The sequence below is a fragment of the Abramis brama genome (assembly GCF_963993115.1).
Source record: "Abramis brama genome assembly, chromosome: 6".
Classification (NCBI taxonomy): Eukaryota; Metazoa; Chordata; class Actinopteri; order Cypriniformes; family Leuciscidae; genus Abramis; species Abramis brama.
Genome location: NC_139968.1, coordinates 11,016,662 through 11,044,527, shown reverse-complemented (window position 1 = coordinate 11,044,527; position 27,866 = coordinate 11,016,662). Strand labels below are relative to the sequence as shown.

The 27,866-nt window shown below is 38.1% G+C and overlaps 2 protein-coding genes across 2 annotated transcripts; both read right to left on the bottom strand.

Moving 5' to 3' along the window:
* Nucleotides 1–18,940: 18,940 nt before the first annotated feature.
* LOC311084354 (uncharacterized protein) lies at nt 18,941–20,672 on the bottom strand. Its single transcript, XM_084116340.1, has 4 exons — nt 20,349–20,672; nt 20,096–20,206; nt 19,863–19,960; nt 18,941–19,354 (listed from the first exon to the last, which is right to left on the bottom strand). Exons 1-4 carry the CDS (start codon nt 20,668–20,670, stop codon nt 19,259–19,261), a joined length of 627 nt encoding a protein of 208 aa, XP_083972466.1. The 5' UTR covers nt 20,671–20,672; the 3' UTR covers nt 18,941–19,258.
* A 4,256-nt stretch (nt 20,673–24,928) lies between these two features.
* Nucleotides 24,929–27,130, bottom strand: LOC311085802 (uncharacterized protein). Its single transcript, XM_084118425.1, has 5 exons — nt 27,079–27,130; nt 26,663–26,995; nt 26,407–26,520; nt 25,682–25,746; nt 24,929–25,496 (listed from the first exon to the last, which is right to left on the bottom strand). The coding sequence occupies exons 1-5, from the start codon at nt 27,101–27,103 to the stop codon at nt 25,404–25,406; spliced, it is 630 nt and encodes a 209-aa protein (XP_083974551.1). The 5' UTR covers nt 27,104–27,130; the 3' UTR covers nt 24,929–25,403.
* Nucleotides 27,131–27,866: the final 736 nt, after the last annotated feature.

Here is a 27,866-nt window from a genome sequence, read left to right as displayed (position 1 = left end):
GTGCATGTGGATTTGTATGTGTGTGTATGGGTGTGTGTCTGTGCGTGTGGATGTCAGTGTGTGTGCATGCTTGCGTTTGTTTGTATTCCTGCATGTGTGTGTGTGACAGTATCATCCTAAACCAGCAACCCTTCGCTCAACACCACCATCTACAGGCCGATGAGTGTACAGTCACTAAATGTGCACATAAATGAATTTATTTTATACCCCCCCATGGATGAAATTCTATGAAACTTAGCATACCCCCAGAGGATGTCAAGTTAATCATACACATGAAATATGGTGCAGTTCTGAACATCTCAACTGAAGATAGGGGCGATTAAAGCAGAAAAATATTGCATTTTCATTTTTTATGGGAGGGGTGCAAATCACAAATGAGTGATTATGGGCTAGGTTGATGTGGGCCCTTAAGAGCAACATACCATAAAAATTTCTTCATCCTCGGTGCCACGGTTCAGGTAGTTATTTAGGAAAAACTGCATTTTTTGGGTTTGGGGGGGCCCAGTGCGGGGGGGGGGAGTGGCCCCCGGGGACCAAATGAAATTTTTCCGTAAAAGTCTAGTGGGGCTACATGTCCACCAAATTTCATGTTCCCCGGTGTTTCGGTGTCCCTGGTATCGTTGACGAAAAATTCAGTAGATGACGAAAAAAAAAAAAAAAAAAAACTTTGACAATCCGTATATGACCGCTTTCGCTAGCTACGCTAGCGGCGGTCATAATAAACAAACCCTTGGAATTAAACAGGCTGATTTTCCCGCTAAGCCTGCCAAAAGAGATTCATGTTTGTTCAGTTTCATATAGTATAGACATTATGTGCCAGAGAAACAAGCGCACAGCCATCTTTCGAATTTTGTGTTTGAACTTCAGTTTTTGCGGTAGCTCTGTGTATTTCTGTGAGATCGCAGTCGAACAGTAATAAGCTGGTGAAGGGGATTTACTTATTGTTGAGTTAATGAAAGTTATCATGAGCATTGTAATGTTTTAAGTGGATGTCATAACAAATGTCAGTAGACCAGGAAGATTTCACTCAAAAATCCATAAGATCTTACTTTGATGCTCTGGAAATACAAACAGGAAGACACATCGAGTGCAACTCTGAAAAGGGACGGGGCTACACAAGTTTACTGATAATAAACCTATACATAAAATAAATTTACAACACAGTAAAAAAAAATGATGAACACAGGATAAAGGTCTCTGAGTGAATTTCACAACGTAATTTCGGGAGGAGTGAACCCATCTAATCTTCCAATTAACTGCTGGAGCATATAAGCAGCTGCTCACCTTGTTCTGGCATCAGTTGTTTTTGTATCCCTACACCTCCCCAACTCCACCAACATAATTTAGGCATCTTGCTACCATACTCATCATCCAAGCATTAGTAGTCCCACTGGGGGGAATATTTAAGCTCAAGTTGAAGCTGCTTCCTCGAGCCCCTCCACTGCAGACAGCAAGCAAAATACGCTTAACCTTATTAGCTTAAAGATTATATGGGCAAATGAACTCGTAAAGTAAGTTTTAATATGACCTAAATTTAGCAAACAGACAAAATCCACATCCTAAGATTTAGTCCGTGCATTGTACCTTGTGTTTTAAAGCACACTCAGTGAACAAACAAAGGTTCACAACACAACGGAAATGCAAATTGGTTTTCATTTGTACATTTATAGCCAATGTAGTCACTATAGTCAATGTTTTTGATTTATTGCCAGTAAATGTTTTTTGAAATCCTGGTTTTCTTGCTCAACACTGCTCTCTTGTGGTCAGGAGGCATTTCCTTTGTGCTGTGGCTTTTTTTTTTTTAAACAGAAATAAACAAATTACAAAAGCATAGAACAAAGCCAGCAGGGAACATGAAAACATTATTTCTGGTCACATATTCCTGATTCTAGGACATATTATGAAAATGAAAATCTCACATGCATAATTGGGTATTATGTTTTTTATATTGACTTGCCCCTAAACAGCACATACATTGATATCAACCATATTTATAAGCTTTAAACTTTAACAAAGAGAAAGACATATTGTTTTACATTATATTTTCATGTAGCATATCAGTGTTTGTGTTGAGTCTTGAGGTTGTGGCCTACAATTTTGTAGGTCTGTGTCTTGAAATTGTTTCAAGTCGTCTCCATTTCTTGCATGAACAAACACCTTTAATAGTCCTTAAAAGTGAATTCAGATTTATCATTAAATGAGTAGTTCAGCCAAAAACATGATTTATTCACCCACATTTCATGGTTTTGTTCTTTCTGTAACATAACAATTGTATTCACTATAAAGAGCTGTAACTGCAAGAGCTGTTAAAATAAATGTAAAATAGCATACTGATATTATAGTGGGAAATCAAGAGCACAATGTCCACGTTTGGAGCCATACACATAAAATTTCACCAAAGAGCTCACCTATGATCACGATGATCAGAAGACCATTTATGAAAGCAGATATGAAGATAGTAATCTGCCAATGTGTCTGATTCTTCTCAATGTAATTCACCACTGTATGATTCTGGATCTTTGCAGTCGGTTCTATATAATATATAATATATTCAGCACTGTGCATCCATTGAAACATTTAGTTACTTTACATAACGGTCTAAAAAGGATGCATTGTAATAATTCATTGTATGACATCAATATGATCACTGAATGTTCACTCACCAGTGATGTGCAGTCTGGTGCCGTCCATGGCTGGACTGGCCATTGGGCATACCGGGCATTTTCCCGGTGGGCCGACGTGCTTTTCGGGCCGATACATCTCATACTCATATACATAATTTTTTTTTTTTTTTTTAAGGCCCATAAAATTTGTACATCGGCGGCCCATTCGTTTGGTTTTGTTTTGCTTAATTGGCGGCGCTGGGTTTGTGCCGGTATAATGCATTGGTCCAAAAAAGTCAGTGTTAGTTTTTTTTCTTTTTCTGACAGACCAGACCAGAGTGTCAATCTTTTCTTGATTGACACTGGGCTGGCCCAATCACAACTTTAAACGAGTGAGCGAGCGTGCTGCAGTGTCAGTGTGTATCTGTCAAAATAGTCAGCGAGATGGAGAAGAAACGCAAGGAATGTGCAGAGAAATGGCGTGAAAAAATACAACCAGGCCCTTAAAGCAGACGCTTATGTTTTCTGACCTTCACCAGCTCCTGTGATGATAATGATAGTGATGAGGATCAGGAGAGAGATGAGAGAGTGTAGAGCCTGTGGTAAGCAGAACTACTTTCAAAACACTTAGGCTATGTCATGAGTGTAGGAACCCATAACCCAGTTACAGATTATTTCCACATCTGCATAGTTGACGATTACCGCAATTCACTAGAAATTTAATGAGAGGCGTTTGTAAACCATGTTTTCCGCCAAAATAAAAGCTTGATGCAGTTTGAGTCAAAATAAAAGATCATGTGCTTATCTCTTTCAAGTATAGAAATTGGTACAAAACTAATTATGAAAGTTTCCTTTATTTTTTAGTGCATTTGTTTTAAAAAATATGGCAATTACTGTCATTGGATTAATATTATAACTATTATTATGTAGTAGGTGTAATGTAAATAGACACTGTAACTAAAAGAGGTTTGAATTTTTCTTTGTTTAATTTGCACACTGAATATGGGTTGGAGCTTTTAATTTTGAACTCTCAAAGTGCACCAGATTGATGAATTTAACATTAAAATGCACAAAATTTTCTCACGGGGGGGGGGGGCATGCCCCCGAACACCCCTAGAAGGACCGAGGTCCACCCACCACAGTTTTACCAAAAATCCTGTAAGAAACACTTGTATTGCTATGCCAGAGCCGCTTATAGCTTGTTTTAGGATTCACCACTGTGAAGTATAGTTCAACTGTATTAATAAATGTCAAATTTTTACTTATTTAATCTGTTAACTCTCACTCGTTCCTATACTCACTCATTACATGGCATTAGTGGTTTTAATGAATAGGAGTTGGTATGCATATAATTAAGGGCGTGCAAAGATGGGTGGTGTTTATGATCATAGTGGGCCGGTCTGGGCCAAAATACCCGGGCCGATTTTTTGTCCCAGTCCAGCCCTGGTGCCGTCGCTGTATTTTGGAGGAGCGTCTGTGGTCACACAGTAATAAAGTCCTAAATCATCAATAGTGACATTATTTATGAAAAGATGAGGTTTTCTTTGCACTGAATATTTGTGTCTAAATCTATTATTGTAGTAATGAGGAGCTGTAAATGAGAATGTGCGTAATATCAAAACTGGAGAATCTGGTAGTTTCAGTAATAACCAGTTAACCTCCTTTACATCAAAATCACAGTTTATAGTCACATTTTGACCCAAATCTGTTAGTTGATCAGTTAAAGTCTCCGCAGCATCACACCATATGAGCAGATCTGTGGAATAGACACAACAGACACACTAAATATGGATTAATGTGTCATTAAACATTATAAATCAACTTATAAAGAACAATAAAATATTCATAAAGTACAATAAACTCACAGAGGTAAAGCTGCACAATCTTCATGATGTTAAAACACTTGTTTCTTTCACACGACTGTAGAGATGTAACTTTACCTCAGAGCTTTCAAATGAATAGTGTGATTAACCACAATCAAGAGGAAGTGAAAGGCAGGTTTGCTCTGGCCACACGTTTAGACGTTTATGGCTTCTCTCTCTTGAATTTCAATGCTCTCAGCAGCCACTAATTCACAATTAACAACATTTATCCTCGAGGCAAGTGAGAATGTATTTTAATTAATCTGGATTGAATTTATTTTTGCCTAGTACGCCCTCTTTTAACTAGAAAATAGTAGGAAGTGTGAAACTTATTTCTCACATTTGTTATACAATTTATTAATATTTTTTAATGTTAGTTAATGCAAATTCAGCTGTTCATTGTTAGTTCATGTTAGCTCAGGTTCATCAAATAATATTTATTAAAATTTATTTTTAATAATGTATTTCAATAAATTTCAATCAAATTTAATTAGCATGAATTAAAGTTAATAAATGCTGTAGAAGTATTTATTTTCATTGTTAGTTCATTTTTACTATTGAAGTTAACTTATGTTAATAAATGGAACATAAATAATTGTAAAGTGTTACCATGGTGTTTCGTGTCATGTTCACTTGGTTAAAGTTTAAACCACTTCATGCAAGTGTGATCGTGTTGTTCATCAAGTGACCAAACCAGTGGAACACTTCATTTGCACGAAACCATGCTTGTGTTAACCACAAAAAAGAAAACTGTGCAAAAGTTATATGTTAGGGGTGTAACAATATATCGTGTCACAATATATCGCAATACAAAAATGCAACAATATGTATCGTGGCTAGTTCACCCAAAATAAAAATTACCCTGTGAGAAAAAATTTAAGTTTTCAGAGTCAGTACTACATTAAACAACAATATATTATGTTGAATATAATGTATAATAATGGTGGAATATTAGTGGGTCCTGATAATGCTTATGTTATAAGTCTTATGTTACCAGTAAAAAGTGGCCTACATTATTTTAAAATATATCTAGCCAGTGATAGAGTGCAAGCATATTCGTCTAAAATAATTCTGTATTTTCAGGTTCAGAATCATGAATATATTTATTCTGGTGTCACCATTGTCCAAGCCTATTGATTATATATTATATCAAATTTAGCATTTAATCAACAGTAAATATTTTCTTAACCTTTTATTATATGTCTTGGAGTATCGCAATAATATCGTATTGTGAGTTCAGTATCGTGATATGTATCGAATCGTGAAATTAGGGTATCGTTACACCCCTATTAGATGTTTTTAAATATGTGCAAAAAATATTAAAAACAATTAATATGCATGCCAAAAAAATCTTTACATTTATTGACATTTGTTTTCTTGACTTAAAGTTTTGTCAAATCTATGTAAAATATTAAACATAAACTAGCAGAAAATGTCATGATTTCAAAAAAATTGTTGTATGTGATGTGATTATATATCAAGAACAACTACATATTTTGCTGATAAAAAAAGCTGTTTTAGCCCCAAGAAAGCTCATCATCCATGAAGTTTACAACTTTTACTGCTGAGCATGTCAGCGCACTTATAATAGAGAGAGAGAAAAATGATTATATTACTATATATAAGCAAGATCTCCACTTAAAACAGTAACAGCAAAAAGTGTTACTATGCTGGACGACAAAGATGACTTGGAGCTGGGCTTAACCAGGGACAACTTGAATGACTTGGAACTGAACTCATCCCGCGATGACTTGCAATTGGATAGGACCATCTGAGAAGCAAACACCTCCTCATAATTCAGACAACCAGCTTTGTTTATGTTCCTCAGCGAGAGTGTGGGCAGGGCTCCAATGGGGCCTAAAACTCCTGTAGTGTGAGCCAGGCATTAAGGAAAACTTTCTACTACAACAAGACTACAACAAGTACATTTAAACAAATAATAGTTTGTTGAACAAACTTAATTATTTTAAGTTCTTGTGTAAGTAAAAAATACTTGTTGAGTGAACTTAATTAAATTAAGAAAAACCTTTCCATGAAATTGAATTAAATTTTTCCAATGAAAAATAATTACAGTCAACATTTGAAGTGGATCAAAAAAGTTTAAAGTTGTCCTAAGTCAAGAACGGGTATTGTTCAAAATTCATGTATAACTGTGATGAAAGGTTTTGATCCAATTCAAATGTTGACTACTGTAGTTTGGACTGATTTATTGTAGTTTTGTTGTATGAAATTAAATTAATTAGCCAAATAGCCAGGGTTTTGCAGAGCGGGGTGGAGACGGTGGGAGTGGGACAATGGTGGAGGGAAGCAAGAGCCCAGCAGAGCCAGACGGGTGGAGGGTCGAGACACAGCAGCTGACTCGAAAGTCTGAGGGTGACAGTCAACCTGAGGGATGACAGTCAACGGTGGAACCGGGGGAGGCAAGGTAGACCTGATGGGTTAGGGGGCCGAGGTTGAGTCTTGGGTTTGGAGGCTTGAAGTGAAGCTGAGGGATCCAAGAGCCAAGTCATAGCTGATGACTGGGAAGTACCAGGCGGATCCATGCAGCAGAGTGGAACCACTGGAGGAGCTGAGGGGCTAAAGGGAGACCGCGGAGATGATGAACCAGATGGCATTGACAGTGGAGGAGGGAGAGCGATGCTGGGCAGGACCATATACAACAAAGGAGATTTGGTGCTGGACGACAAAGATGATTTGGAGCTGGGCTTAACCAGGGACAACTTGGATGACTTGGAACTGAACTCATCCCGCGATGACTTGCAATTGGATAGGACCATCTGAGAAGCAAACACCTCCTCATACAGCTCATCACACATTAATTCAGACAACCAGCTTTGTTTATGTTCCTCAGTGAGAGTGTGGGCAGGGCTCCAATCCATCACCACAAACTCCACCAATATGATGATGGATGCTGTTGCCGGCTCACATACATTGACAGATTTCGCGTTGGGCTCAGGCTCCAGGATAAAATTGGCCTCTGGCAATCGTTCTGGCTCTGTTTTAAAGGCTGGCTCTGGCTCTGAGTCAGCGGTGGGCTCTGGCTTTTCTGCGGCGTGAATGGCTGACAGGGCTGGGCTCTGGGTCTGGAGTGGGGCTAACGATGTCCTCATCAGCAAGGTAGATGGTAACATGGGAGTCATTTCTAACCAGAACCCACTCCACATACTGAGCAAAGCTCCCTCGAGGACCATCTCGGACAGGCGTGCCTTCGAGGTAGTGAGTGAGGCACACCAGATTGAGGAAATCCCTCATGTGATACTCGAGGGAGCGATCCCCCCAAAATAATCCAATCTTAGCGGTCTTGTGCTCTGTCAGGGGTTGCTTGAATAACGATCCATGGATGATGGAGGAACAGGGAACAGGTGTGACACCAATCAGGGACCATGCAACTAATCAATGACTAAACTCAGACAAATGGTGACAAAAAAAAAAAAAAAAAATATGGCTGTGTCCGAAATCACCCCCTATACCCTTAAATAGGGCACTGTTTGAGGGTACAACCATTTCTAGTGTTGTCCGAAACCATAGTGGACATAATCAAGTGCACTCATTCAACCCCACAATGCACCGCAATAGTGAGTGTACAACTGATGTACGCTCAACGGCTAGAGCAGTGCTGCTCCGACACAATCACAGAATGCTTTCGAGAGAGGTAGTGCTTTGTTTAATTTAATTTTTAATTAACTTAATTTATCTTTTTTTATTCAACGTATTAATAATAAAAAATAATGAATAATATTAAAATATTAAAATCAATTTTAAGTTATCTCGCGGCCCCCCTGGAGGATCACTGAGGCCCCCTAATGGGTGGCGGCCCACAGGTTGAAAACCACCAGGCTAGAGAATACCCAAAATGCACTGTGAGAGTTGTGCACTGAATGAATTCCCGCGTCTCAACAGGAGATGGCGCCGCAGCTGAATCAATCACAAAGTGTGGCAATGATGATCTCAGGTACTGTTTATGTGCTTTGTTTAATGTTAAAAACATGTAATGTGACTTTGAATATCATTAAGTGCTCCCAGCTTTGTAGCTGTAAAAGCAACAATGGATAATTCACCTCAGATCTTGAAATTAAACAAATGGAAACAAGAACGTTCAAACTGTGAACAAACAAGTGTATTCTTTGAAGATTGTTTTAGTAACTCAGTAGCCCATGTATTTTTAATAATGTTTAAATTGTGTAATATTTGTGAATTTGATTATGTAGCCTACTTATCCATTTTCTTGCAAGTGCCGTCAAATTACTCTTTGGTGCTGTGCACTTGCTGCGAGACTCCGCCCACACGCTGTTCTGATTGGCTGTGGGGTTTGATTGCCCCGTCACGTGATGTGAATTTAGCCTGTGGCGGAAAACATTGCCTTTGCGCTAATTGAAATACACGGTACAGTTGCTGTGTCGTTTTCTGTACCGCCAATAAACAAACAAATTATGAATTTAAGTTCTACATCCTTCCTAATAAACACACAGAACCGGAAAGGAGGACAAAATGGCTACAAGCGATAAGGCGTGAGGATGATCAAGGGAAGTTGTGGAATCCCAAGACTAAGCATGTGTGTGTGTGCAGTCGGCATTTCATCACAGGTAGGCTATGTTAACATTGTGTTCATTATTAACATTATCAAAACTGTGTAAGGTTTTTTCAGAAAGTGGCATGCATATATAATTAGCCTCATCATTCTACCTTAAGCAAAACTATGTAGCCTAGTGTCGAACCTAAACTCGCATGAAAGCACGTCTGCTAAGAAACACTTGGTAGGCCTAACCGAGTAGGCCTAACTCTTTCCCTTTCAACATAGTCATATTGATAACTGCTGTCAGATATAATTTAGACATAACCTCCCATATTCATTCGTTTGTTTACACCGTTTTGCTGTAGGTTTTAAAAGTGACAAGGAAGATCACCCGGACTACATGCCATCAGTGTTTCCACAAAGAACACAATCAACGTTGAAATTGAATAGACTGCAGAGACTGAAGAATCGCTCTCGTAAAAAACTTCAATGTGAACTGTCTCAACAAGTCCTCACGCCAGACACAGAGACTACGGAGAGTGAACACGAGCTGGATACCGATCCAGTGGCGCTAGAGAGTCAACAAACACTGCTTCCCCCAAGTGAACACGAGCTGATACCGATCCAGTGCAGCTAGAGAGTCAACAAACACCGTCGGTGCCTCCCATGGAAAATGAACTGCTGGTTGAATCTACCATGCCTCCATGTCACCATCATGGTGAGATAGAGCAGCTCCATGAGGAGATAATGCATTTAAGGAGAGAGCGGGATGAAGCCAGGCAGAAAAGACTTGATGTGGTGATGGAGCTGGAAAGGGTGACATTTTCAGCAAACAATGTCAAGGGAAATGATGAGAAATGCAAAGATATGACAGGCCTGTCATGGACATTGTTTGAGACTCTGCATCAGTTCCTTGCACAATTTGTGGTGCCACATCCTCGGTGCAAGCTGTCAACGCAGGACCAGCTATTCATCACATTAGTGAAATTACGACAAAATCCATCAACAGACCTGATGTGCTATATCTTAAATGTAGCACGCAGCACCTTCCTTGGTATATTCTCCCGTTGGCTGGATTTAATGTATGCCAAAGTCTCTTTTTTGGTTGCCTGGCCAGACAGGGAGTGTATCAGGAGTACAGTTCCTGCCGAGGTTCTGCTTCATTATCCCAGACCAGTATAATTTTGAGATACAAACCAGGTGAGCCCCCAACCCCCCCTCAGAAGTACGTATGGGTATAAATGTTTAATAGACTTAAAACGTGTAAGCGGGACAAACTACTGGACCGGACTGATTAATTACGTCATGTCATTTCTGTGTTATTTCTTTCCTGAAAGAGCGATTACATACTCAAGATATAAAAACTGGACCACTGTGAAATACTTCATCGCCTGTCACCCATCAGGAGCGATCACCTACCTCTCCAAAGGCTGGGGTGGCAGAGCCTCAGATGTACATATTGTGAGGTCTTCTGATTTTCTGTCTTCGAGGTACCATTACATTGGAGATCAAGTAAATTGTTAATTTCAAATGTTATTTATGTCTTATGAAGGCCTACACTGTAGAGACAGTTTCACGCTCAGCTCCCATACTTTGATACTGAATATGTCCATATAATACAGGAACAGTATATTAAAACATTGTTTATATCAGATTCTTGCAGACAGAGGTTTCACATTAAAGGATGACTTTGCCATTTTGGGTGCAGAGCTGATTACACCATCTTTCACCCGTGGTCGAAAAGAAGAAGAAGAAGATGTAGCATATTCTCGTGTGGCATCCAACATCAGAATTCACATTGGTTAGTGTTATTGAGTCATAAGTTAGCTGTGCATTATATGAATAAGGAGTCAGTCATGAACTATTTTTGAGTTTTTTTATTACAAATCCAAAGTAACTGGTGATTAGACAATTGATATGTTCCCCAGAGAGAGTGACTGGTGCCCTGAAGAACCGGTACCACATCCTGGATGGGCCACTTCCTATGCGTCTGGTGAAGAGCCTGATGGATGAGCGACAAAACAGAGAAGAGGCCATGATTGACAGAATTGTGCATGTCTGTGCAGCATTAGTGAACATGTCTGGCAGTGTTATGTACAGCCGCTATTAAATCACAAAGTAAGGATGCAACAAATGAACCATATTTTGATCGGCTACTCTACAATATCATTCTTGCATTCTAATTGTACCCTCTGTTGATTGTCTTATCCAGAAGTGTCTAATGGAACCCTTGACGGGCCTCCTCCACCACCTCCTCCTCCTCCTCTGCACCCTGACGGGCCTCCTCCACCTCCTCCTCCACCTCCACCACCACCTCCTCCTCCTCCACCACCCCACCACCTCCACCACCCCACCTCCTCCTCCTCATCCGCACCCTGACGGACCTCTTCCACCTCCTCCTCCTTCTCTGCACCCATCTTTCAGTCCTTCTCCGCACCCTGAGGGACCTCCTTCTCTGCACCCTGATGGACCTCCTCCACCTCCTCCTCCTTCTCTGCACCCATCTTTCAGTCCTTCTCCGCACCCTGAGGGACCTCCTTCTCCGCACCCTGACGGACCTCCTCCTCTGCACCCTGACGGACCTCCTTCTCTGCACTCTGACGGACCTCCTTCTCTGCACCCTGACGGGCCTCCTTCTCTGCACCCTGACGGACCTCCTTCTCTGCACCCTGACGGACCTCCTTCTCCGCACCCTGACGGACCTCCTTCTCTGCACCCTGACGGACCTCCTTCTCTGCACCCTGACGGACCTCCTTCTCCGCACCCTGACGGACCTCCTTCTCCGCACCCTGACGGACCTCCTTCTCTGCACCCTGACGGACCTCCTTCTCTGCACCCTGACGGTTCTACTCCGCCACCTCCTTCTCTGCACACTGTTATTCTTCTATTTTCACCTCTATCTAATTGTCTGTGTTCAGCTTCCTTGACAGAAAAATGTAAATACAGTATCTTAACATTAACACATGCTATAACTGCATGTTAATTTTGAAAATATGACATTGTTGACATTGAAATCACAGTACATTATTGCAGTTATCCTAACATGATTTTAAATACATTGTTACATTGTTTTGATATTGTTTTGATATTGTAGCCAGGTTTACAATGTCATACAAAGTCACAGTGTGCTACATCAGTTTTCAAAACATGAATAGAAATGAAATAAATTCATAAATAAGGTACTTCCAATTGTAATGACCTTATTTGTTTACAATCAGATTGCAAATGAAACCATTTACCTGTGCATCTTTCAGTTCCTGTAATTTTGGAAAGATGTGCTCTAACCAAAATCTTTCAGTGACGCTGACAGCATTATTGATGAACTCCTCATCCCTTGTAACCCTGAATATCAGGCAAGTCTGAGGAGTCCATGTAATGAAGTCTGCATATGCTCGCTGAATGACGAACATCTGCATCTGGACCTACAAACATTGTACATGTAATGACAACTCTGTTTCTGTAACTGACCAGGGCTGCATTTCCCAAAACCATAGTTGCTAACCTGTTACTTAACTTAGTTAGCAACTATGGTTTTGGGAAACGCACCCCAGGGGGGTACCATTTACAATAGTAATGAAAAATGTGACTTACCTGTGTAAAATATGCATGGTCCCTCTTCAAAGCTGACAAGCTTTCCAAGTGTCCTTTTGGATCTTCTAGCCACTCTTGCCATCCATTAGAATTTTGTTGCCCCCACCTGTAAGGGCAGTTCACTTCGACCACACCCTCACCACAACAGGACACATAGCCATCACAGGATACTCCCATGAATGACATGGCCTGGCAAATTCTGAAACCTGCCTTGGTTATGTTGAGGTTAAGGTGAGGTTGGCCAACAGGAGCACAGATGTATATAGCGGCTGATGTGCATTAGCTGTGGTACCTTCCATCCCAAGAGCATGTTTGTATGTCACCAGGCCATCTTCCTCATGGTGCCTCCCCCACTGGATCCATGGCTTCATAATTGGCCTGTGCCTTTGCTGGCATATGCTGTTGATAAAGGAGCAGCTCGGCACATTAGCCTTCAGGACACGGTGTGCAATGGACCCTGTGATGCGTCCCACTCGCTCTTGGTGCCATTGCACACACGATGCCTGGCTGATTGTGGCCCTCTCCACCTGTTCCACCTCTGCCTCGGTTACCTTGTGCTGGCTAAAACACCATGGCTTTTTTGATGGTGTAGAAAAATCCCGGAAACTTTTCAGTGCCACCGCATCAGACCTTTCAGCCAGCATAGACAGGAACTGCTGCTGCTGTGAAGCAGAGGCTTTGGGGATGGCATGTTTTATTTTTTGGTTTTTGGTCGCTGGATATAAAAAGTGGTGTTTGCAACAAGTGCAGGCTCAATCTTTTTAACACACACCTGATTCCATTCACAGGCTTTACTCGTGCATGCTACTTTATTAATACCCAAGCGAACACGCCTCCAATTTGAAAAGCACAGCAGCTACATGAGAGCATGATTCACCAAGACTGAAAACAGAAAAAGTAGAGAAATGGCTTTGTTGTAGTACAAATTACAGTGTTAATACAAATAAGTGTCACGTATAAAGAATCAGTATAAGTATAATCAACCACATACCCTGCCATACAGTTGCAGTGACCAGTCAGGATGGCCCCGTCCTGCTGTACTGCAATCCAGGTCTTATGTGGCTTGTCTGTTACCCTCCATGACAGCTTTACATCGCATCTCATGAGACATGAGAGTCCTGGCATCTGGTGGTGTAGAACCACCCCAACAAACCCGTTGGTAAAAGGTGTGAGCCTCCAGGGACTTGTCATTTTTGAGATTACAGTGTGAGTAGATCCATGTGTGATATAGTAGTGGCTGTTAAACTCGTATTAGGCAGTGGGCCAGATTTGTCTACATCCCTTACAAAAAACAACTATAGTAATCCTATAAGATTTCTATAGTAGTGTATAATACTTCTGTGATGTTCTGTAATACCTCTATAGTACTTCTATAGTATGTCCCAAAATACTACAAGATTCCTATAGTTGTTTTTCATAAGGGATTTCTCATTCACATTAGCGTTATCAGCTGAAGGCTCGCTTGTTAGGCCAATCGCGAACCTATGGAGTAGTTCGAGGTCTACACTCAATACAGACTGCAGTCTGTGAGTTAGGGATAACTGTCAGCACAGTCCCTCGGCAACTTCGTACTACTGATCACCGTTTTACAAAAGGATTAATAGTTTGGAGTGAAGCATACGTACAATTGGTACAAGGTTTTATGGAGTTATAGTATGCAACATATACGAAAGTTGATTGAGTTATAGGCTAATGTTACCGCTACAGCTACCGCGATGTCTTACCTGGAGATTCAACCAGATAACAAAATATGTCTGGAAACGACACCTCCGGCCATTTGGTTGGGTCATTGACCCTGTTTTTAATTAAATAAGGGCATCATAACCTATTGCAGTTAATTTTGCAATGTACCGTTGCCGGTCGGCAGGCGTCAATGACTCGCAATACGACATTTTTGTCATTCAAATACACACGACGTTCGATGTGTTTTCCCCCCCGCCGACTCCACTCTCGCCACGCCAGACCACGCCCTCAACTATGACTAGATGCCGACTGTATGTATCTCGAGTCTAGTGTGGACAGACTAATTATTTGTCGCTGGAATCTTATCGCATCGCGTCTGGTTAGGACACGGTGTGTATGTGGTTAGGATTGTTGCATTATTCCAAATAAATAGATTTAGATTCACAAACAAATGTAAAGAGATTCTCAAAAATGTATTAAATTCACAAATAAATAGATTAAGATTCACAAATAAATGTAAAAAGTTTCACAAAAATGTATAAAACTCACAAATAAAATAAAATGAGATTTGAAAATAAAATGTTTACTCAAGCCAATCAGATAACGGCCACATTGAGCTGACCAATTGTAGCACGTTCTTGCTACAACCAATCACGTTAGACTTTACACTCAGGGCAGAAACTGAATTTGATTCATTTTGCAGATATTTGCACCCCTGAAAGGAGGTGTAATGGGTGCTTCATTCAAACTGAGCTGTTTGTGTGTGGTTAAAACACCCCATTTCCAAAAGATTGTTGGAGTTTAAGGGTTCTTTATATTTCCATCAGGATAAACTCAGGATTACACACAAATTATGATCATCATAGATCCCGAGCATCATATAACACCCTCTCTACACCGGACGCAAGCGGCGTGACAGCACGTCAAAAGCAAATAGTTATCTTCCCTGCTGCCATAGCAGTGTCAAATAATGTAAAACTAACATGTTTGTAATGTACACATTTTGCCCATGATGTCTGTTTTTTTACCTGCAGTGCCATTGAATGACTTTTTTGATGTGGATGTGGATGTTGCAATCCTGTATTTGTGAATAGTTCTTCAAAACATATTGTATACCTAAGAATCTGCATCTGGTCAGTATTTTTACTTTGGTCAATAGCTCATTCTGCTCATTCTCATTCAAAAATAAATATTTGAAAAAGCCTATCACATTTGTGGTGTATGTATTGCCTTTTAATTGATCTACATTGCCTTTTTATTTACATTAATCAATTTTGCGAAAAAAAAAAAAAAATTGTGCTTGTCAGTACTTACCACTTAAAGGGATACTTCAGGATTTAGCATTAAGCTTTGTATTAGTAGAAAACCTGTAGTATTTTCGAATTACCGTGCTTTCCACCCTCATATCCCCCTGAGATGAGAGATTTATGTATTTTTTGTCTGGAAAAAATCCTCCGATGACGCAAAAAACGTAATTTTGCGTCATCAAAGGATTTTTTGGCCAGAGGCTAAAGACTACAGCCAGTAGTAGGGGCTGTCCCGCATGTTTTCAACCCGCCCATAGGAGGTGGGATCTCACTCACAGAATGTACACACAGTGTCAGCCGTCTTTCTTTGGAAGCTAAGCTAGCAGGCTCTTGCTCTGTGGAGAAAGCTGAGTAGTAGGGGTTACCATCCTCTTTTTCCCGGACATGTCCGGCCGTCGAGATCGTCCAAAATGTCCAGGATTCGGCTTTTGCTTTCTGCAGTCGCCATTCATTGTTTACATGCACACCTTTTGTTTCAATCTAACTGAATTCATTCCGATTGGTGAATCTGAATGTAGTGTTTACATGAACGCTAAACAAGTGATTGGTTGATGTGCGTTTAGAACATTGCTAAGAAAATTCCCGCTCCTCCGTGAGAGATACGAGACCGGTGCGTCTCAGTAATCACGCCACCGGCCTCGCGCCGTTCTCCCGCGCCCCTCAGCCTCGTCCTGCACGCCACAGTACACATAATGAATGGCGACTGTAGAATGCAAAAGCCGAATCCAGGACATTTTGGGCGATCTCGAAATCCCGGGCAAACTCGTCACGGAGACTCACTAGTGGCCTAGCCTTGTTGTTTCACTGCGCTGTCTTACCGGTAGGCGTGGCCTCCTAGGGCAGCGAAGCAAGTGCATTCTGGGAGTTGTTGTCTTTCATCCACATAAGCCAAAAATACATTTTCTGGCTTTTCTCAGTCTAGAAAGCTCCAAATTCAAAAATAATTTCACATTTCTTCTACATAAATGACCTATTTTAAATACACATTCATCTTTCCAGAGGTGAAGTATCCCTTTAATTATCACTTTTGTATCTGCATAGCTCAGCTTATGGGGATGAATGAAACATCAACCTTGAGTAAGTTGATGTGTTTGGGGATTTGTCCATTGACATATAACATTTTAATTATGAACAAGATTCAAAAGATCCGAGTCAGTAAAATGATCTGAACTTCCCATTACAATGAAGTTGAAAATGTAGGCTACAGTATTTGTGACGTAACATGATTCACATGTTAAAACCTATTACAACATGTGCATATATTTGTCACATGAGCTCCACATTATAACCTATAGTAACATGTTTTCCACATGTGCCACGTGCTCCATTATGTTCACAAGTGGTGAAACGTCGTTCACATGTGGTGAAACGTTGTTCACATGAGGTCACGTGATCACATGTAAAATTCATGTGGTTTTTCTGTAAGGGGATGTAAAGTGTCTGCATAATCTTCCTTATTGACTATAGTGCCGGTTATGAAAATGTATAATTCGTGATACTGTCTACACTGGATGATGACACGATGATTCACTGACATTCTTCTTCTGAAGTAGGCAAATGATTTGGTCTAACACTTATGAAATGCAAATTTTAAACCTATTTTACTGTAGCAATTTTATGGGCCTTAGCCTTACACTTTCTATTTGAGCTAATGCAGATGAACGAGCAAAGTTATTTCAGGGCAAGACCACCCTGATTGTAAAACCAAATGTGATTGGTTGTAGCGAGAACGTGCTACGATTGGTCAGCTCAATGTGGCCGTTATCTGATTGGCTTGAGTAAACGGTGGGTGGAGTCCACTTATTTGTGCACGTCCACACTAGAAGTGTTTCAAAATCCACAGATGCGTGAGGGGATTTACAAATGCACAAGAAGAGATTCACTAATGTGTGCAGCGATTTACAAATTCACAGAAAGCGGTTCACAAATAAATGCCAGGCAGAGTTGTGTTTGTGACATAAAACACATTTGAATCTCAATCTATTTATTTGGAATAATGCAACAATCCTAACCCCATAGGTGTGAGACTGAAACTACACAAGACAATGACACTGAATATAACTGTGACAGGTGAGGAGGGAAGCTTGTGCTTAGGTTGTGGGTAGGCCTAGCGGTTGTGCACATGAGCGTTCCAGTCTGATACGGCTGCACACAGAAAGCATAATCTGCATATGGAGAAGAGCAGCACTGTTATCAACTAATCTTAATTCAAGTTACTACTAATAGCTAACATGACACAAGTTCATTCTGAATCTAACTTTCTATAGAATGTGAATATTATGAACAAGAAGTTACTTGTCTCTGCACTGATGCTAGCATAGCTACACAATGGCTCAATGATAAAAGCAACACATGATAGTCTTAATGTTGCCACCCCCAGCCTACAAGCAGACAAATAACCACAATCAAGGGGGAGGTAAAGTTAAATTTGCGCCGACCACACAAGCAGTTGTCTATTCCATTTGATCATTTTCTGAACTAGTTATATATAATCTTTAATACCTCAGTTTTTAGGGAGCATTCGGCTAAAAGCATAATGAGAGCATGTTTTATACAGTTGTTGTCTTTTTTACTGCTGAATGTAAATTAGTGCAGTGTTTCTCCACTGGTTTACTTCTCCACTAAGTGCAAATAGCCCCTCTTGTTGACAGAGGCTATTTATACTAACTCTGCCCTCCATTGTGTCTTTGAGTCAGACAAATTACAAATGAATGCAACCGATGTGAGTTTGAAGCTGCCATTTACCGAACTCATTCTTTTCCCATCGCACATCAGCTCAGAGAGGTGTTTATTCTAAATAAAAATTAAGACATTTTTCGAAAAGTGGAAATAAAGTGCCAAGTGAGTATTTAATAGTGGGAATACTGTGTTTAATGGGTCGGGTTAGTGGTAGGCGTAGAGCAGGGATTTCCCAAACACTGCAGGTTTTGCATGTTAGCGGCGCCAGGAACGTGGTTGGGATCCCCTGATGTAGAGAAGGTAATGTCAACTACAAGTAATATCCCAATAAATCAGCATATTTATGATATTCATGACATATTTATATTTTAATAAATATATTCATTGACACTGAGTACGTTGTTATTGTTGTTTTATAATGTACTACACTACACTGAGATGCAAATACTGTAGTATCTGCCACCACTATTTGCACTTAGTATGAATAGCATCTAACTACTATTTACACTTAGTGCAAAGAAAATACTGCCATTTTCACTTAGTGTACATAAGATCTCCACACGTCTTCACTTGATAAATGTTTAAACCACCGTCTATATGTATGCAAAGTTTAATGTTTGTTTCGTTTATCAACTGACCAAACTAGTGGAACATTTCATTTGCATGAAACCACACTGTATGTTAACCACACAGAAACAGAGCAGAAGTTACCAGTTTTAATACAAGAAGCAAATTATTTAGAACAATTAATATGCAAGCAAAAAATATATAAATAAGATAAAAAAAATACATTTATTAAGCGCTGTTCATGTGATTTCTACTCTAGCTATATGCCAAATTTCTTTAACATACAAATACACATACATAAATTAGCTCAAATTTTCATTTGTAAAAAGTTGCTCTAACACACAGAAACCACATTGCCTTCTAGTTTACTGCAAGCATGAACATCTCAGAGCACTGGCAAGAAGAAAAATAGATAAAAAGGTCTGTATAGAGACAATAATTCCAGAGAATACTTCATACAGCTTTTACGGGCTGAAGAAAAGAGTAGGTGGTCTGATCCTGGCAAGGCTGGTTTCGTCTGGAGCGCTTGGAGAAATCAACTTCAGCATACTGGAAGAGAAAGATCATACAAATGAATGGCCATTACAGTGTGTAAGACATAATGTACAGTCAGCCGATAGGGAATTAAACCCTAATAAGGTGATCAGGACCCCGAAATGAAGCATAGGGGTCTTGTATCATCCTGAAGGACCAATAGAAACAGATGAAGGATGATGTGAGAGATATAAAACTAGCACAATGATCAAATATAAGGTTTAGCACTAATTACAAGAAATATATTTGACCAGAATGCTGCAACTAACCAATCAGAATTGAGTATCCCAGACAGCATGTGTACTATGTTTTTAAGTAATTTTCTAAAACACATTCATATAATTTATTTAATGTAGTACATTATCTGAAGTTGAAAGGATTTAAGTAGATTAACCACTACTAAAAGATAACTATTATATCACTATACTAACCTAAGAGCATAGTGCAAAAATAATGTGGCCAGGTTATATTTAAACTAATATATTAAAAATAATTAAGATAATTTATTTAAGAAGTGTCTTACCTGTGGATCATTTGTGTTTTGAGCTGCAGTGGTACTTTGAGGTTTATTTGAAGTATTTTTAGATCTTCTAGTTGCGTCAATGCAACTCTTCACCAAACCTGAAACAACAGCGAATAAACACCACTGAGACACTTCTTGACAGTTTAAACAAAGAGCAGATATGAAATGGCTGAATTTGTGTATTGATTTAGAGTTTGTCTCCATGTAGTTAATTCAATGAAATTTTTACAAACCTATCACTGCAATGGTCAGAAGCACATTTATCAGGACAGATATGATGGTCATATTTCTCCATGGTATCTGGTGTTGTGGAGCGTCATCTGTCTGATTCCTGTGGACGGAGTCTGTAAAAGGTTTGTAGTTCAGTCTTTATTCAGTTTCAGTCTTTAACAGAACAATAAAACTATTATTAGATCTTCATACAGTATATTCAATCTGGGATCCATCATGTGGTTTATAAAGACATGAAATGATAAAATAACTCACCGCTGATGTAGATTTTGGTGCCGTTGCTGAATTTTAGTGGTTTACTAGTTTTCACACAATAATAAACTCCTAATTCATCAATGGTGATATTTTTGATGAACAGACGACTGTTAGTTTTCACTGAGTATTTGTGTTCAAAGATGCTGTTTTTATTTTTAGGTCCTTTATATGTGCTGTTGTAGCATACGATCAACACTGGAGGATCCGGTAATCTCAGTTTGTACCAGTAAATCTCCTCTATACCAAGATCACAGGTTATATTCACATCAGATCCTAAAGTTACTGGTGTGTTTGTTAGACTCTCTGTGGCTTGATACAACATGAACAGATCTATGACAGAAAGAAAAACACATTTATTAAGATATAAAATCAAAACTGACTCAATCAAATGTGACGTGAGAAACTCACAGATCTGCAGCTGTATGATCTTCATTGTCTGATCCAGATGAATAATATCTGCTATAGTGATCATTCACACATCTCGAACTGTGAGCGGAAACACAAACCTCGACCACACAGACGAGAGGGGAAGTCAGAGATGGCCTTCTCTGAGAACATGATCATTCTTACATTTTTGTTAAATCAACATCATATGTTAAAGTAAGTAATAGTTATGTGTAATGTAAGTCTGTCAGAGCTACAAATCTTATTTCAGATTAATATTTAAGATGGTAAACTGAATGCACAATATTTTTAATAACCCAAAGAGATCGCACTGTCAGATAGTTTGGGAATATTCACACATAACGTATACACATAAAACATGATATCAGAGTTTTAAAATCAAACATTTTAAAAGAGAACAATTTAAACCAATGCAGCATTAAGCTGTGTCGTCAGCAAGTCGTTTCCCATCATGCTTTTGATCAGCGCAGTCGGTGGAGAGCAACTGTGCTCGACTACAGAATCCGACACGTCCGCCTTGCGATCGCGAGAGATTTTTGACATACATCAGCATGACATCAGAGCAAGGCGGACCGCACTCGGACACATTTCACAAGTTTGTCTCTTAAGAACGGTGATTTTACTGATAATAAACCTATACTTAAAATACATTTACAACGCAGTAAAATAAATGATGAACACATGATAAATGTCTCTAAGTGAAGTTCACAACAATTTCAGGAGGAGTGAACCCATCTAATCTTTCAATTAACTGCTGGATCATATAAGCAGCTGCTCACCTTGTTCTGGCATCAGCTGTTTTTGTATCCCTACACCTCCCCAACTCCACCAACATAATTTTAGTATTTACCATACTCATCATCCAAGCATTAGTAGTCCCACTGGGGGGAATATCTAAGCTCAAGTTGAAGCTGCTTCCTCGAGCCCCTCCACTGCAGACAGCAAGCAAAATACACTTAACCTTATTAGCTTAAAGATTATATGGGCAAAGGAACTCGTGAAATAAGTTTTAATATGACCTAAATTTAGCAAATAGACAAAATCCACATCCTTAGATTTAGTCCATGCACAGTACCTTGTGTTTTAACGCACATTCAGTGAACAAAGGTTCACAACACAACGGAAATGCAAATTGGTTTTCATACATTTATAGCCAATGTAGTCAATATAGTCAATGTTTTTGATTTATTGTCAGCAAATGTTTTTTGAAATCCTGGTTTTCTTGCTCAACACTGCCCTCTTGTGGTCAGGAGGCATTTCCTTTGTGCTGTGACTTATTTATTTATTTATTTATTTGTTTCAACAGAAATAAACAAAAGCATAGAACAAAGCCAGCAGGAAACATGAAAACATTATTTCTGGTCACATATTCCTGATTCTAGGACATATTATGAAAATGAAAATCTCATGCATAATTGGGTATTACGTTTTTTATATTGACTTGCCCCTAAACAGCACATACATTGATATCAACCATATTTATAAGCTTTAAACTTTAACAAAGAGAAAGACATATTGTTTTACATTATATTTTCATGTAACATATCAGTGTTTGTGTTGAGTCTAAATCCATATCTTGAAGATTTTGTAGGTCTGTGTCTTGAAATTGTTTCAAGTCGTCTCCATTTCTTGCATGAACAAACACCTTTAATAGTCCTTAAAAGTGACATCAGATTTATCATTAAATGAGTGGTTCAGCCAAAAACACGATTTATTTACTCACATTTCAGGTTTTGTTCTTTCTGTAATATAATAATTGTAGTCACTATAAAGAGCTGCAACTGCAAGAGCTGTTAAAATAATCTTTTTTTTGTTTTTTTTAACAGCATACTGATATTATAGTGAGAATTCAAGAGCACAATGTCCACATTTGGAGCCATACACATAAAAATTCACCAAAGAGCTCACCTATGATCACAATGATCAGAAGACCATTTATGAAAGCAGATATGAGGCTAATAATCTGCCAATGTGTCTGATTCTTCTCAATGTTCTTCACCGCTGTATGATTCTGGATCTCTGGAGTTGGTACTGTGTAATATATAATATATTCAGCACTGTGCATCCATTGAAATGTTTAGTTACTTTACATAACGGTCTAAAAAGGATGCATTGTATAATAATTTGTTGTATGACATCAATATGATCACTGAATGTTCACTCACCAGTGATGTGTAGTCTGGTGCCGTCGCTGTATTTAGGAGGAGCGTCTGTGGTCATACAGTAATAAAGTCCTAAATCATCAATAGTGACATTATTTATGAATAGATGAGGTTTTCTTTGCACTGAATATTTTTGTCTAAATCTATTATTGTAGTAATGAGGAGCTGTAGATGAGAAAGTGCGTAATATCATAACCGGAGAATCTGGTAGTTTCAGTAATAACCAGTTAACCTCCTTTACATCAAAATCACAGTTTATCGACACATTTTGACCCAAATCTGTTAGTTGATCAGTTAAAGTCTCCGCAGCTTCACACCATATGAGCAGATCTGTGAAATAGACACAACAGACACACTAAATATGGATTATTGTGTCATTAAACATCATAAATCAACTTATAAAGAACAATAAAATATTCATAAAGTACAATAAACTCACAGAGGTAAAGCTGCACAATCTTCATGATGTTAAAACACTTGTTTCTTTCACACGACTGTAGAGATGTAACTTTACCCCAGAGCTTTCAAATGAATAGTGTGATTAACCACAATCAAGAGGAAGTGAAAGGCAGGTTTGCTCTGGCCACACGTTTAGTTTTGTTGTTGATTTGTTCAAAACTCAACCCTTGACCTATATATATAATCTCTTGTCTTTTTAAAAATATATATTTATCTCAAAAATTCACTGGCAGCAAAATGACCCAAGACACTGAGAACAGCCCAATTTTCTTTCTTTAGTGTCATACAAACACATATATTATGTTTTCTTCAATTGTAGTATCATTCTAACCCGTGATTATTAACTCATAAGTTTAGAGGAGGTTTATGGCTTCTCTCTCTTGAATTTCAATGCTCTCAGCAGCCACTAATTCACCACCATTAACAATATTTATCCTCGAGGCAAGTGAGAATGTATTTTAATTAATCTGGATTGAATTTCTTTTTGCCTAGTACGCCCTCTTTTAACTAGGAAATAATAGGAAGTGTGAAACTTATTTCTCACATTTGTTATACAATTTATTAATATTTTTTAATGTTAGTTAATACAAATTCAGCTGTTAATTGTTAGTTCATGTTAGCTCAGGTTCATCAAATAATATTTACAGATACAACATTTGTTTTTAATAATGTATTTCAATAAATTTCAATCAAAATTTAATTAGCATGAATTAAAGTTAATAAATGCTGTAGAAGTATTTCTTTTCATTGTTAGTTCATTTTTACTATTGAAGTTAACTTATGTTAATAAATGGAACATAAATAATTGTAAAGTTTTACCATGGTGTTTCGTGTCATGTTCACTTGGTTAAAGTTTAAACCACTTCATGCAAGTGTGATCGTGTTGTTCATCAAGTGACCAAACCAGTGGAACACTTCATTTGCACGAAACCATGCTTGTGTTAACCACAAAAAAGAAAACTGTGCAAAAGTTAGATGTTAGGGGTGTAACAATATATCGTGTCACAATATAATACAAAATACAAAAATGCAACAATATGTATCATGGATAGTTCACCCAAAATAAAAATTACCCTGTGAGAAAAAATTTAAGTTTTCAGAGTCAGTACTACATTAAACTACAATATATTATGTTGAATATAATGTATAATAATGGGGGAATATTAGTGGGTCCTGATAATGCTTATGTTATAAGTCTTATGTTACCAGTAAAAAGTGGCCTACATTATTTTAAATATATCTAGCCAGTGATAGAGTGCAAGCATATTCGTCTAAAATAATTCTGTATTTTCAGGTTCAGAATCATGAATATATTTATTCTGATGTCACCATTGTCCAAGCCTATTGATTTACACCCACAATATTATATCAAATTTAGCATTTAATCAACAGTAAATATTTTCTTAACCTTTTATTATATGTCTTGGAGTATCGCAATAATATCGTATCGTGAGTTCAGTATCGTGATATGTATCGAATCGTGAAATTAGGGTATCGTTACACCCCTATTAGATGTTTTTAAATATGTGCAAAAAATATTAAAAACTATTAATATGCATGCCAAAAAAATCTTTACATTTATTGACATTTGTTTTCTTGACTTCATGCTTTGTCAAATCTATGTAAAATATTAAACATAAACTAGCAGAAAATGTCATGATTTCAAAAAAATTGTTTTATGTGATGTGTGATTATATATCAAGAACTACACATTTTGCTGATAAAAAAAGCTGCTTCAGCCCCAAGAAAGCTCATTTGCCATGTGGTTTATAACTTTTACTGCTGAGCATGTCAGCGCACTTATAATAGAGAGAGAGAAAAATGATTATATTACTATATATAAGCAAGATCTCCACTTAAAACAGTACCAGCAAAAAGTGTTACTATCACACACACACTGCATATTTACATACAAAGAAGCAAAGTCATAAATGGAAATTAAAATCCACACATATAAAACATAATAACAGTAAATTTTAGTTTGTTAAAAAAAAGCATATGTAGGTACACTTTGTCTTCATAAAGTGTGTCACATCATACATTGGCTGTAATAGACAGTAGTGCTCTGCTCCTGACTAGGCCTGGTGTTACTGGAGCACATGAAGAAATCAACTTCAGCACACTGAAAGAGGACGATATTATATATGAATGGCCATATACAATATGATAGACATAATGTACAGTCAGCTGGTCATAAACATTTCAGAGCATTTAATGAATCTTGTGCAGCTTGAAGTTGCACTGTAAGAATCTCCAGGATAATAGAGGACAAAACAAGATAACATATATTAATATTGAAGATCTTACCTGTGGATTATTTGAGTTTTGAGCCGCAGATTTTCCAGTTGCATCAATAAAGCTCTTCACCATTCCTGAAACAGCACTGAATATGAATATCACTGAATTCACACATTGTAACAGTCCAAGAGCTGATTCACAGAGAGTGTGTTTTACTGTGAAAATGTGAGATTCAGACCAGGGGAATGAAAAAAGTGTCTAGAGAGAAAAATGTAAAAGTTTAACTTTTTTTTAGGCATTTTTAGAACGCCATGTGTTTTAGACGCTGCAAAAGAGGCGTGAGATAGAGGAAGATATTTAGAAGAATGTCATTAACCAGACAGTTTCTGGTCTCATTGACTTCCATAGTAGGAAAAAAATATATACTATGGAAGTCAATGAGACCAGAAACTGTCTGGTTACTGATATTCTTCTAAATATCTTGCTTTCTGTTCAGCAGAAGAAAGAAATTCATAAAGGATTGAAACAACATGAGGGTGAGTATATGATGACAGAATTTTCATTTTAAAGTGGAGTATCCCTTTAAAAGTTTAACTTTTTTTTTGGCATTTTTAGAACGCCATGTCTCGCACAAGATGCTGAAACAGTAAGCGTTTACATGAAAAAACAATGCAAAAGTAGCGCAGTGGAATAGAAAAACACGTTCTGTGTGAACCGGCTACATTTAGTAGATCTATAGAGTTTGTCTTCTTGTAGTTCAATGAGACTTTTACTGTAGTAAAACAAGTACAAACCTATCAATGCAATGGTCAGAAGCACATTCAGCAGGACAGATATGATGATGGTCATATTTCTCCATGGTATCTGGTGTTGTGGAGCGTCATCTGTCTGATTCCTGTGGACGGAGTCTGTAAAAGGTTTGTAGTTCAATCTTTATTCAGTTTCAGTCTTTAACAGAACAATAAAACTATTATTAGATCTTCATACAGTATATTCAATATGGAATCCATCATGTGGTTTATAAAGACATGAAATGATAAAATAACTCACCGCTGATGTAGATTTTGGTGCCGTTGTTGAATTTTAGTGGTTTACTAGTTTTCACACAATAATAAACTCCTAATTCATCAATGGTGATATTTTTGATGAACAGACGACTGTTAGTTTTCACTGAGTATTTGTGTATAAAGCTGCTGTTTTCATAGTCACCTCCTTCTAATGTACTACTGTAAGTGCGTAAGATCAACACTGGAGGATCCGGTAATTTCAGTTTGTACCAGTAAATCTCCTTTATATCAAGATCACAGGTTATAATCACATCAGATCCTAAAGTTACTGGTGTGTTTGTTAGACTCTCTGTGGCTTGATACAATATAAACAGATCTATGAGAGAAAGAAAAACACATTTATTAAGATATAAAATCAAAAGAAAACTGACTCAATCAAATGTGATGTGAGAAACTCACAGATCTGCAGCTGTATGATCTTCATTGTCTGATCCAGATGAATAATATCTGCTATAGTGATCATTCACACATCTCGAACTGTGAGCGGAAACACAAACCTCGACCACACAGACGAGAGGGGAAGTCAGAGCTGGCCTTCTCTGAGAACATGATCATTCTTAGTTGTTTAAATCAACAAGTAATTAGAAGATACAGTGTGTGTAAATATGCCAGTGTGTTTTATTCAAATATACAGATGTGTGAATTTTGATTTGCTCCTCAGAAAAACACATAACTTTTATATAACTATATAAAATTTGATTTATTTATTTTTTGCTACCAGCATACAAGTGACATAGATTTACATGAACTAAAATGTCATTGCAAAGGCTCATGCTTAAAGAAAAACATCTGACGATATCTTGATGAACAGATGAAACCAAAGCAATAAAAGTGCACATTTCCGACTGGCAAAACAAACACGTGTGGAGTTTCCACATTTTTATAATGCAATAATTTTGTCTCAGAATTTTGTTTAAATTAAATATAGTTATATATAGTATGTGGTTTGCTTATTTTGTTAATTGTGAACATTGCTAGTCAGTCCCACTCTCACGCTCATATCTTATCTTTGAAGATTTACCAGAGAAATAAACACACTATGGTCCGTTATGCAGCCACAGACATGATCCTCATAACAGAGTGAATATAAAAATTCATCATTATAAATAATTTTAAGAAATGTATAATTATACTATGGGAATTATATACATGAATTATTATTATTCAAAATTACTCAACCCCTTCAT